Source organism: Herpailurus yagouaroundi, unplaced genomic scaffold (assembly GCF_014898765.1).
Source record: "Herpailurus yagouaroundi ecotype Mexico unplaced genomic scaffold, PumYag 193, whole genome shotgun sequence".
Taxonomy (NCBI): Eukaryota; Metazoa; Chordata; class Mammalia; order Carnivora; family Felidae; genus Herpailurus; species Herpailurus yagouaroundi.
This window is the reverse complement of record NW_024412424.1, coordinates 3,870,221-3,883,350: the sequence shown is the minus strand read 5'-3', so window position 1 is coordinate 3,883,350 and position 13,130 is coordinate 3,870,221. Positions and strand designations below refer to the sequence as shown.

Here is a 13,130-nt window from a genome sequence, read left to right as displayed (position 1 = left end):
TTTTTTTTCAACGTTTATTTATTTTTGGGACAGAGAGACACAGAGCATGAACGGGGGAGGGGCAGAGAGAGAGGGAGACACGGAATCCGAAACAGGCTCTAGGCTCTGAGCTGGTGGCACAGAGCCTGATGGCAGGGCTTGAACTCACAGACCGTGAGATCATGACGTGAGTTGAAATCAGGAGTCGGCTGCTCAACCGCCTGAGCCCCCCAGGCACCCCATCAGAATGATGCTTTAAAAGGGAGTCCCGTCTTGTGAACAGCATTTGCCGTGCATGGTTGTGTGTGTTAGAAGGGCGATATCGTTAACGGCAAACATTTAAGATACATCACTATTTTTGTAAACCTATTTTGGCATTTCGTCATTTTTTAATTGCTTCGGTGGGCCTCAGAAAATACAAGCAGCCCACTGTCTCTCGGCCTCTGAGTTAAAAAGCAGGTTGGAAGATGCAGTCTGGTGTCTTAATGAGGGATGCCCCTTTCCATTGACCCTCTCAGACTCCCTGGACTCGCTTAAACCCCTCCTGGGATGGGCAGCTCACTACTCTGCAAAGCAGCTGGTCCATCATCAGAGTCTCGGCTTGTTGTGAAGTTCCCCTGCAGTGAGGCAGGGGGGCAATCCCGGAAGAGGCCAGCAAATACCTAAAACTGGCCATTGTGACCCTTCTCGGTGTTTCTTTTTCCCTTTTGCTCCCATCTTCCTCTACAATACGGTTCCTGGACCTTTTTTAACCTTCTGGAAAATCACCTTTCGACAGAATTCTTATTGTTACTTGTTTTCATTATGGTTCAGCTCCCAGAACAATACATGTTCTCGAGGGGCCTGCCTGTGGTCAGAATGGTCACTGTTCAAAAAGACACGGACTCATGGGCTCTCTGCAGCAACCGTGCCTCATTTGTTGCCAATGTCGAGCTCACAGCCATTAAAATATCCGGCTCCCCTTGTCCACCGCCCACTGTCCCTGGCCAGGTGAGGCCCACCATTGTGGTCACCTGTGATGGACTCACGGACAGCCCTGGTGGAATTGATGGATTCGATTCTCCCAGAACGAAAGACCTCCTCTGTTGGCCCTGGCTGTGAGGCCTCGGCCAGCCGGAAGAGCAAGTCGGGGATGGTTTCAGCCAGGAGAGTCGTGCTACTGTTCACGAGTGACTGCCTCCCTCCCCTGGGACATGTCCATGCACTAACACACGGCCTTCAGGGTCTAATCTTTTCGTGCCAATTTCCCTGAACAAAGAATGATCTTGAAAACAAAGCCCAGAGGCAGAAAAACCAGGAGAGCTCTAAAGGGCATATTTTTGTTTTTAAGTAAGGTTTTTTGGTTTTTGGTTTTTTTCCATCTCCAAAGCTGTTGGAAGTCTGAGTTATATAAAACGAACCCTGGCCACCCCACCCATGTCAGCCCAAACACCACGAAAACTTCTGGTCCAACATGGAGCCATCCCCCACCCCCTACCCTCGTCCTGCACAGCTGTTTCCTTTTAGTTTCCCTGGCCCTGTATCAACAGAAATGTGGCCCGCCTGTGGAGGCAGAGAACTTTCCAGACTCTCTTCAAAGGTAAGAGCATGAAGGGTACACACCTCCAAAAATATCGCAAAGGCAGTCTCAGCCCTTCGTCAAAACCAAAGACAAATGGCTTATAACCTTGGCCTCCAGGACCCTCTCATCAGGAGACTCATTTGTTCCTTTTCAAACCTGGTTGGCCTGGTGCTGTCATGCATTCAACCAGTATTGCCAGGCCCTGGGGCACACAACACTGGGAGAGGCGATACACCACCTAGCCAAGTTCTTGGCTCTTAGGGGGCTCACGTTCCTTGGTTGTCTTGTCTCTAAAGGTCAACAATGGCCCAATGAAGAAAGCACTGGCATCCTGGATTTCAAATCCAGCTCAGACATCTGGCACTTGCAACCTTTGGGGCAAGTTATTCAAGACCCAGATTCCTCATCCATAAAATGGGACAATAATCTCTCTCCCACCTACACATGGGATCCTTGCAAGGACACACGCAGACCCCAGGTGTGAGGCAGGCTGGCGACTTGCAAAGGTGTGGGAAGAGGATGACTGGTCTGAGAAGGCACATGGTCCTCAGGGCTCAATGGCATCTGTCCCTCCCTTTATTCTGTCCAGTCCAGGGGCAAGACAGTAAATCATCTGATTTGTAAATTTGCGAAGGATCAACTAGGCATGCTCAGCCCAATTATAATCTTGGCTATAAAAGCATACACAAGAAGAAACAGAAAACCTGATTAGTTCTATAGGATACAACAGATTTCAATCTACCTTACTAAAAGTCCCTGCCTCCCCAGATAGCCTAAGAATTCAGCAAATGTAAACCTGGCTGTGTTATTAGGGATCATGAGGTTTCCAAATCATCACCCTAGCCCTGCATAATCTTGCCAGGTTTTGCTGGTTTCTCCCACCCGCCTCCCATTAGGATCCTTCTAAGTGCACCAAATCTGATCCTTAGTGCATGGGCAGAACCTGCAAATATCCCCAGGGAAGAAAATGGCTGATGATGGCCTGATCGCTTCTGATCTCTCCCTTCTCTGGAATTAAAAAAACAAAACAAAACAAAAAAAACTTTTGGTTTCATTGGTTTTCTCTATTGATTTCCTGTTTTCAATTCCACTGATTTCTGCTCTCATTCTTGTTATTTCTCTTCTTCTGCTTACTTTGGGCTTAATCTGCTTTTCTTTTTCTAAGATGGAAGCTCAGCTGACTGATTTTGGATCTTTCTTCTTTTTTAATAATATGCATTCAATTGCTATAACTTTCCCTCTAAGCCCTGCTTTAGCTGCATCCCACAAATTTTGATAAGTTGTGCTTACATCTTCATTTAGTTCAAAATATTTTTTAAATTTCACTTGAGATTCCTTCTTTGGCCCATGTGTTAGAAGTGTGTTGTTTAATCTCCGAGTATTTGGGGACTTCCCAGCTATCTTTCTGTAATTGATTTCTCGTTTAATTCCGTTGTGGTCTGACAGCAGAACGTTGTGTGACTTCTATGCTTTTACATTTGTTAAGGTGTGTGTTATGGCCCAGAATGTGGTCTATCTTGGCGAATGTTCCATGCGGGCTTGGGAAAAATGTATACTCAGCTGTTGATGAAGTAGTCTATACAGGTTCTTTATACCCAGTTGACCGAAGGATTTGTGGTTTGGTGTCTGACATTAATTTGGGAGAAATCTTCGGTCATTACTGTCTCAAATAGTTCTACTGTTCCTTTCCCTCTTTTTCTGGTATTTCCATCATGCCTATCTTACACCTTTTATCATTGTCCTACATCCCTTGATATTCCATTCTGTTTCTCAAGTATTTGTTCTCTTTGCTTTTCATTTTGGGAAGTTTCTATTGATATATCCTCAGGCTCACAGATTCTTTCCTCTACCATGTCCAGCCTGCAGATAAACCTGTAAGGCATTCTTCATTTCTATTACAGAATTTTTATCCCTAGCAATTCTTTTTGGTTCTTTCTTAGGATTTCCAGCTCTGTGCTTACATTTCCCATCTGTTCTTGCATGCTGTCTACTTTATCCATTAGATCCCTTACATATTAATCATGGTTGTTTTAAATCCCCAGTCTGTTAATTCCAATATCCCTGCCAACTCTGGTTCTGGTGCCTGCTCTTTTTGTCCAAAGTGTGTTTTTTGCTTTTTAGCATGCCTCATACTTTTCACTTCATGGACAAACACAATGTCCTGGGTAAAAAGGAACTGCCAGAAATAGGCTGATGAGGGGAAGTGATCTGTGGTGTGACCAGGTCTCTTAGTGTGCCTCTCCTCCTGGACTGTGAACTTCACGCTGCTTCTCAGCTACCTAACTCCGACTAGCCCCCTCACACACATACACCCCTAGGTGAGACAGGATGGCTAGAGGGGACTTGAGTGGGGTATTTCCCTTCTTTCACGTCAGTTAGGCTCTGGTTAAGTAGTTTCTCCTGAGGGCAGGCCTTGTTAAGCACAGAATGCTCCGAGGTGCCTGGGTGGCTCAGTTGGTTGAGCGTCCGACTTCGGCTCAGGTCATGATCTCGTGGTTTGTGGGTCTGAGCCCTGTGTCTGGCTCTGTGCTGACAGCCTGGATCCTGCTTCGGATTCTGTGTCTCCCTCTCTCTCTGCCCCTCCCCAGCTCACACTCTGTCTCTCTCTCTCAAAAACAAATAAACATTTAAAAAAAAAAAAAAAAAGAATGGAGTGCTCTGGTATATTTACAAATGGTCCTCCCCTCCCTCTCTCCCTTCCCACCTGCTAAAAGCAGGAGAGAATTTTTCTCTGAAATTCACTGTGAGAAGCAGGTTGAGCTCCTGGAGATAAAATTCACAAAAGTGGAGGGGGTAGGGAGGCTTGATGACTGGGTCCCTCTGGAGTTTTTAACTCTCAGAGCTGTCCACACTGAGCCTCCAGCAATCTACCAGTTATAATGCAGGTTTCCCTCCCCTGGGCCAGTTCCGTTATTGGTTTCCAGGAAGTTGTGGCTCTTTGTTGCTCTCTCCAATTTGGGGAGCAGCGGTTTGCCCTGTGACCTCACCGCTCTTACGCACCCAAGAAGAGTTGTTGCCTTTTCTATGTGTGTTCACTTCTGGCATCTCCTCCTCATTTACTTCAGGTCCAAACTTCAGGGGGCTACCCCAGCAGGGAACTAGCAACAAGTCGGACCTCCTTACCAGGACATGAAATCTTCTTTTCAGCCATAGCCCTGGTCCAATACCCTCAAGACCCACTCCTATTCCCACCTCCCCGGTACATGCCAAGCCAGGTCTTGCAATTATTTTGGTGGTCACGTGTTTCTTTCAGGAAATGGCTGCTCTCCTTCAGCAAGGGGGCGGGGGCTTCTTCTGTCTGCCCAAAGCATTCAGGGAAATACTGGGGATGAAAATCCTGTCTTTATCCCAGGTCTCAGTCCCTTTCTCTCCTGACAAAATCCCTGACTTTGGCCAAGGAGGCAGCCTGTCTCCTTCGCAGCTCTGCCAGTCATGCACAAGAACATCCTGGGTCTGAATGTCAACACCTTCTATGTAGAAGCTGCAGATCGGTCTCCTTAAACTGTACTATGAAGGTCCCCTGGTTTTTATGCCACACCACAAGTTGAGAGTTGGCCGACGAGCCTTTCATTCCTTTCTAAAAGGCTTTTCAGAGTTAATAGAAGCCAGTCAACTAAACAATCCTCATAATTACCACTGACTCCATGCTTCCATGTGGTAGAGCTTTCACATGACCCCACATGACCTCTCCTGGACCTCATCCCAACCCACCACAGGCAAGTTTTGGTAGTGATGACACTGATCACCGACCCACAGGGCCTTTGCTGCTATCTGCCAATGACTGGTTTCGTTTCCAAGACCCATTTGGAGGGTCTGCTTTTTTAAGGCCACGTCTAGTACCAAATGCTTACTCTGGGTCACTCCCCAAGTCAGAGCCTGAGACAAGGACTCGTGTTTGGTAGTTTATTTGGGAAGTGATCCAACAGGGAGGGACTGGGGAGAATAAACAAGGAAGGAAAGGACTGACCACAGTCATGAGGTCATGAGGTCATGAGGCACGGTCCCACTGGCGTGTTTTGTCAAGAGTACCGAGTTAACTCTCAGAAGCGTCCACCCGAGGATCAGATGGAACAGCATGTCTCCATGGTTCCTGTCCCCGCGTGGTTGTGGGTTGCCTCAGGAAGGGTTAAGTCCCCAGCACTTTTGGGGTGCACATACTTCAAGGCCGAGCGGGCTAATATTCTAAACGGATGTATTTTGTAGGCTTAAATTTACATGATTTGGGAGACCAAGAAATCACAGAAACAAGACGACCAACTTAGGGGCTCAGGTCATGATCTCACGGCTTGTGAGTTCGAGCTCTGTGCTGATAGCCTAGAGCCTGGAGCCTGCTTCAGATTCTGTGTCTCCTTCTCTCTCGCCGCCCCCCTCTTCCACCACTTGCACTCTGTCTCTGTCAAAAATGTATAAACGTTAAAAAAATTTTTTTTAAAGATCAACTTGAATATTCTAGAACACTGCATTCCCTGATGATTATTTAATGGCTGCTAAGGACAGCTCTCTTTCTGCTAGAGGAAACACTGAGTCTCTCCAGGACAGTATTTTTCCAAGTCTTTGCCAGTCTCTGCCATCAGTTTTCTCCTCCTTTATTCTGAAAGCTGCAATAATCACATATTTCCAATATATGAACCTCCTGGACAGACCTTGCTCATTGGGTGTTCCATTTCATGTGTGATGTATACTTTTTAAAAAATTTGTTTTAAACTTAAGTATTTTGAGAGAGACAGAGAGTATGTGAGTTGGGGGGAGGGCAGAGAGAGAGGGAGACAGAATCCCAAGCAGGCTCTGTGCAGGCAGCATGCAGAGCCCGACACAGGGCTCGAACCTACGAACTATGAGATCACGACCTGAGCTGAAATCATGAGTTGGACGCTTAACTGACTGAGCCACCCAGGTGCCCCTGTGATATGCACTTCTTACCAGGAGGGGTGGCCTTCAGGAAAGGTGGTGGCAGAGACAGATGCTAACATATTTCTCACCTCCATTTTCACCGCTCAGCCAGTCAGCCCAGTTGGGCAGCAGTCATACCCCCAGCCTGGCAAAGCCTCATCCATCTGAGGTCTTTAATCAGCAAGACTGAAGCTTCTAAACTTGATCCAAAGTCTGGCTGCCTCTTGACCACTGTCAATGTTCCATCACGGGCAGTCAGCCAGGAGCAGGGGCGGGAGGAGCATGCTGATGTGTTGGGAGCACTGTCACGGTGCCTGGAGGAACAATCGCTGAAAAAGCATTTACGAAAAATGAAAACCCAGGTTGTGTTCTCGAGAGGGCGGCAGCCCCAAGTCTAGGCACTATTTCTCTCTGCTGGACGGACCTGGCCGTGCCGGAAGGTGCCATGCCAGGGCCTCTGGGACGAGTCTGCAATGGCTTCAGCTCACATTATGTTCCTTCCATGAGGCATTAAGTTCCTAACTCCTCACCCTATTTGTCATGCCGAAATGCAGAGGGCAAATGCCACGGCTGAAATACTCGCCCTTGGTGAATCAGCTCCTTCCCCAGAGCTCTGTAAGACTGACTGGGGGGTTTCAGTTTGGAAAAAGACAGAGATTGCTCAACCTGTGAGCAGCCTTAATTCTAACACACTGCGCTGTGAGTCAAATACAGGCTATGAGGAGCCTTCTGGGGCCATCAAGAATGGCCTTCCCTCTGTCCCCAGAGTGTGAAGACAGGCTGAGTAATCACATGACAACATCTCTGAAGCAGCCTTCTTCATGCTGATAAAGCAAGGAAATCTTATGAAACACCAGGGAGTGGTTACAAAATGCAGAGCGATTTCAAAACGAGTGATAAGAAAGCTGTGGCTAAGGGGCAAAGTGGCCACTAAGCGCCCCGACCCTAGGGAGCTCGGCGTGAATTTCTTGGGAGGGCAGGAAGCAAGAACTGGGCTTCCCCGGGACTGAGGAAGGTTCACCAGCCCGGCAGAAGCCACGGGTATGTATCTGGGGCATATGCCTCCCTTCTCTCCCTCAGAAGCACCACATCCACAAGAATGAACCGTGTGTGTGTTTTTCTTGTTTTGAAAGCCCTACAGGGGAAATATTTTTCACAAAATACATTATCATAAGCATTTCCTTTAAACCACTTTTCTGGCAGGCCCTTATTCTCGTGTTTGTGTTGTTGTTCTTTTGAACTCCTGCAGCAGGAGATAAAGGAGTCTCCCCGGAGAGGCACGACCAGAGAATTCCCCCTCGGACCGCAACCCTGGGCTCAGCTGCCACTGGCTAGACGAGGGCCAGACGTTCCGGGAGGTCACCGAACGGCACCTTGGCTTACAGCTGAAGAACTCTAGCCATACCAAACCGGACTAGAAAACAGACTTTAATTTTGCACGTACGAATGTCAGCTCAGGTTTACAGTAGGAAAGAAAAATATATACAAACTGCGGCTTAAAAAAGGAAAAGGAAGAAACACGCAGCCCGTGTTTGCGCTGACGTGAGTCATCCCAGGAATCCGACTTTCTGTCTCTTGGGCCCCAGGCTTTCCTCCTTGTGTAGAATGCTCTGCAGGGAGGCGTGCAGCACCTTGCCCACTCGCTTGCCAGTCTGCAGGGCAGAAGAGAGCACACACCCACTGTGAGGCACACACACCCAGACCAGGAGAGCTTCCCTCGCTGCCTGCCAGCCGTCCAAACTATACCGGCTCCATCTGCCTTAAGGGACTTTTATTTAATTAAACAAGTCAATACAAAAACAACCCCCAAACAACAACAACAACAACAGAACAGTTACCTTCTGGAAAAATCTCATACTAAAAACAAAAACAAAGGAGAACACCTACCCCCAGGCCCAGGCGGCCAGCAGGAAGCAGCCAAGGCTGCCTCAGCCATTAGCTCCCGCTTAGCACTCCCGCTGCCATTACAACAAGCAGCAAAACCGTCAAGCAGACCTGGTTTTGGTTACTGCCGAGTCCTGCTGCCCGGTGGGGAGAAGGCAGAGGGAGGCCACAGGGAACCGAGAGTGTGTCTAATGAAGGAACAGATGGCTCTGGGGACACGTTTGAACAAGCAGTTTCTCATTCACCTGCCACCAAATCTCTAAGCAGGACTGTTCAGAGGGGACCCAGCTGATACCTGGGTAGGGTCTCCGGTATCGCTGCCATGCAGAGACGCTAAAAGCATCGGATGTCAGGAGCAAGACGCATCAAGAGGTCAGACAACCCGCAGACTTCCTAATTAGCCCCCACACAGGAGACACAAGGGGGCCCCTCAAAAAGAACTAACATACAAAAATCTTTCTTTATGAAACTGTTTTCTGTGTCTGAGCTCATGAATAAATTTTTTTAATGTTTATTTTTGAGGGGGAGACAGAGAGAGAGAGAGAGAGAGAGAGAGAGAGAGAACAGGGGAGGCGCAGAGAGAGGGGGACAGAGGATCTAAAGTAGGCTCTGCACTGATAGCACAGAGCCCGACGCAGGGCTTGATCTCATGAACCAGGAGATCATGACCTGAGCTGAAGTCAGACGCTTAACCTACTGAGCCACCCAGGCGCCCTGCTCATGTGTATTTCAAGACTATGATGAACCAACCACAGGTCTCCACGTCGTCAAGTCTTCCACATTCCCATAGAAGGTTTCATTCAGTTGTGCTGCCGGTTCCACTCTCGCAACGTCAGGGAGAAAGATACCCAGGCCTAGACCCTCGCCTCAACCCTCCCAGTTACGAGGAACTTCTCCCCTGGCCCCTAACTGGAACACAGGATGAGACTCCAAGTATTGCCGGAAATTCATATGAAAAGATCTCATTCCAAAAATGGGAAGTGTTCACTTGCATGAGATGCAAAGTCAGGGCTAAGGACCAAAGTGACCAGAAAGGTTTTTTACCATAACATGAGAGAAGGAGAACATGTCAGAGTCGATCAGAGAGGGGTACTGATTACTCATATGAATGAAGGTGAGGGACGGGGTAAGAGGGGACGGGACAGACAGGACACTAGGACTTGGGAGGTCTGAATGTGAATGGCAGAGGCCAACCCCCCACCGATGTTTTAAGCTTCACAACAGGCATTTCTGGATTGCTGCTTCCCTGGGTGAGGCCAGAGCAGTCAGACAGGACCACGGGGCTATGGTTCCCCCTGAGCTGGGTCTGCAGACCTCATCTGCCGAGCCCCGGAGGAGGATGTAGCTCGGCTCACCAGACAGAGCTCTGGCTCTCCTACCAGCCACGGCAGCCACAGCCTACCTGGTTCGTAGGGTTAAAAATAGCTCAGTGTGGCCGCAGGGGTGCCAGGGCAGCCCTAGAAGCGCACAGTCTGGGTGTGAATCCTACTGCCGGCATGATGAGCTGGGAAACCCACAGGCAACTTACCTATCTGCTACATGTCTCAATGTCCACGTCTGCAAAACCAAGGATAACAACAATGGTTGCCCCGCAGGAAGGCTAAGGACTAAATGACAATAGGTTGGGTGCCTAGGTGGCTCAGTCGGGAGGAGGCATCTTGACTTTGGCTCAGGTCATGAGCTCGTGGTTTGTGAGCTGGAGCCCCACGTCGGGCTCGCTGCTCTCAGCCTGTCAGCACAGAGCCTGCTTCGGGTCCTCTGTCCCCCTCTCTGCTCCTCCCCCACCTGCGCTTTCCCAAAAGTAAATTAAAAATAAGTAAATAGATAAATGACATAATATGTTTAAAGCACTAAACACAGAGCACCTGACACATAGTGAGTGCCCGATAAATTGTCGTGATTCCTTACTGCTTTTCTTGTTTTACGTACTGGGATTCCCGTAAAATTCTCCTGGAAGAGGTGGGGGAGAAGAGCTCCTTCCAAGACAAGGTTTCAGAACCACTTGTCTAGAGAGGCAGAACTTATAAAGTATTTGAAGGGTTTTTGTTTTAAAAAAAAAAACTAACCAATTGACCAACCGGCCACGAAGAATCCCCCTGCCGTGCACGGCGAGAGACACCTGAGCTCCGGGCAGACCCACGCCACGACACTGCCCCCACGCCCTTGGGGAACGTCATGGGGCCTCACAACACACCCAGCGGCAGGCACCCTGACCACGTTACGCTCTCCCTGAGATGAGCTGCCTCCCAGCCCGGGGAGTCTGTCTTCACGCCTGAGTTCTCGACACCGTGCACACCGCTCATTTTTGCTTTCAAATAAGACAACAGAAAGAGAAAATGGACTTTAAGTGCTTAGAGCCTTCAGTGCAAAGTCAGTGTTTCCAGGCGTGAAGGAAGAGTGGGCGTGGCAACCTTGCCTGCTAGTCAGCCATGACCTCTGGACGTTGAGTTGTGACGCAGTACCCAGAGCAAAAAACCTGGGTCTGGCCAACTCTGTCCCCGGCAAGTCAGTCAGTCAGTCGGTCAGTGTCAGAGTCCTCAAAGATTTCTGGAAAGTCAAGGCGGACGTGGGGGAAGGGGAGTCTGGGAAGACACAGGTGGTCCCTGCCACGGGGGCCTTTCAGGCCTGTAAGGGAGACGCACGCATCACCCCAATGGTTGGCGCTGCCTGACAGCCTGAGACCCGTGGGGAGTGACCCACCCCGAGGCAGTTGGAAGGATTTCCTGTCTGTCTCCTTTTGAACACTTCTAGAGCCATGAAGACATGGGGAGACGGCATCCTTCAGCCCCCCGGCTCTACCTTTTCTCATTCCCTTCAAAGGACAGGAAGCAGTCAGGCGGGACCCCAGTTCCCTCATCAGATCGCAGAAGCCTGGGGTTTTAGTTACAAGCGATTCCACGTTATCAGTCCAACACACTCATCCGTTTCATCTAGAACCATGGAAATGTGAGATCAGAGAGGGAGAGGACAAGGAACGATCACTGACAGGTTCCTTACCTCCCAGTCCGGAGCCCCCACGGCCACCACCCTTTGCCATGTCGGTAGAAACCAGCTCACACCAGCTGTTCTCCCAGCTCTAAGTCTGGGGTCAAGGGCGCAAAGGCAGAATTCCCCTGGTGTGACCAAGGGGGTAAGAAGCGGCAGCAAACACTCCCAGACAGTGCCTGCACCTGCTTCAGGGCCAAGCCTCACCTCCATCATCTCGAAGATGCTCTCTGGGTCCAGGCTGCCCTTCCCCGCTTTCCTCATGCATGTCACGACTCCCTTGCTGGTCACGGACACCAGCAAGCTGGCCAAGGAGCAGGCCTCCTCCTGGAGAGTAGCATCCACTACGTGCCGGTAGCCAATCTGCAAGGTCAGAGTGCACACGCGGGTAACACACATCCCAGATGCCCACCCTGGACAGCCTCGTGGAGGGAGTATCTCCACCAGCAAAGAACCTGCACTACCCGTTCCAGATCTTATTTTAGATTCTGCTCATATGGAAAATGCCTGAAACAATGTTCAGCAATTCTACCACGGGCCACTCTGCCAGCAGAACAACCAAAGCATAAAAAGGAAACGTGGGGTGGGAGTGGGGTTAGAGCCATAATTCAGAGACTATCCAAGTGAGGCCACCAAACGTCTCCAACAGAGGGGCCCAGGGAGAAACTGACATGTGACGCCACACAGATGTTTCACTGAAGACAAAGATGAAATCAAGGGGGTGCCAGCTAAGTCACATGCTCAAAAATGAGTCAAGTGCAGATGGCTTTGGCCAGTCCCCACATTTCACCAAAGCCCCAGGCTCGTGAAGTGACTTCAGTGGAATTAAACCTGACCCATACAGTCCCGTTTTTACATGAATCCTGTGCGGAATCAGGGACGATCTCAGCCAACGCAGGCCTGTCTGCACGGCCTTGGGCAGCGCCAGGTACACAGCAGCATCAGCCAGAGCTTGGGCTCCACGGGCCTCGGTGCTAACGTAAAAGCCACACTTGACACAACAGATGCGCAGATCCTGCTCCAACCCCTCATTTCACAGATATGGACACTACAGCCCACAGAGGGGGCAGTGTTCGCCCTTCAACCTCCCTGCTATTATTCTTCCAGCCTAGACCCCACAGAATTGAGGGAATTAAGGGAAATGTGCACACAGGGTGTTTCAGTGAGATGCCTGGTATGGAGGAGCTTAACAAACTCTGGCTACTATTACTATGAACCCCCTCGTGTCCCCCTGCGACTCCATCATGCCTTCCAATTAAAACAAATAAAATAAAAGGAAAAGCTGCTCATATAGTGGCTTCTGAAATAACCAAATTACTGGATTTGGATTAAAGCTATTTCTATATGATTTGTGAAGCTGTAACTTCTCAATCTACTAAGTAACCTTAATGGGTTGGGGTTGAAGGAGACTCACAAGGAAGTCAAAAGCCGTCAGATACAACCACATACCTTGCACAGGGTGACAATGCAGGGGACATTCTCCACACTTAGCCGGATGCAGTCATAAGGGTCATCCGAGAGTTCAATATCCTTGGACCCCTCTTCATCCTCTAGAACCCGAACTCTTGGTATCCTAGAAACAGAAGCCCAATCAAAATCCCCACTTACTGTGAGGAAGAAAGAGAACTTCTTTTTCTTGAGACTGACAACAGGGGTCAGAATTCCTGCGCCTCACAAGATGAAGTCACACTCTGCTTGTACTTTATCATCCTCGTCCCTACCATCCCTGCCAAGAGTGCACAGGCAACACTGGAGAGCAGTGGAGGAAGGAGGTCTTTTTATTTTTTTTTTTTTAATTTTTTTTTAACGTTTTTATTTATTTTTGGGACAG

The 13,130-nt window shown here is 49.2% G+C and overlaps 1 protein-coding gene across 1 annotated transcript in view; it reads right to left on the bottom strand.

Annotated features, from left to right (window-relative positions):
* Window positions 1-7,840: 7,840 nt before the first annotated feature.
* Window positions 7,841-13,130, bottom strand: part of EXOSC7 (exosome component 7) — a 42,057-nt gene continuing 36,767 nt past the window's right edge. Inside the window, exons 6-8 of the mRNA XM_040445093.1 lie at window positions 12,749-12,872; window positions 11,507-11,662; window positions 7,841-8,082 (exon numbers count right to left, since the gene is read on the bottom strand). Coding sequence (XP_040301027.1) covers window positions 7,978-8,082; window positions 11,507-11,662; window positions 12,749-12,872 — 385 coding nt within the window. The 3' untranslated portion in view covers window positions 7,841-7,977. The remainder of the gene's footprint in view (window positions 8,083-11,506; window positions 11,663-12,748; window positions 12,873-13,130) is intronic.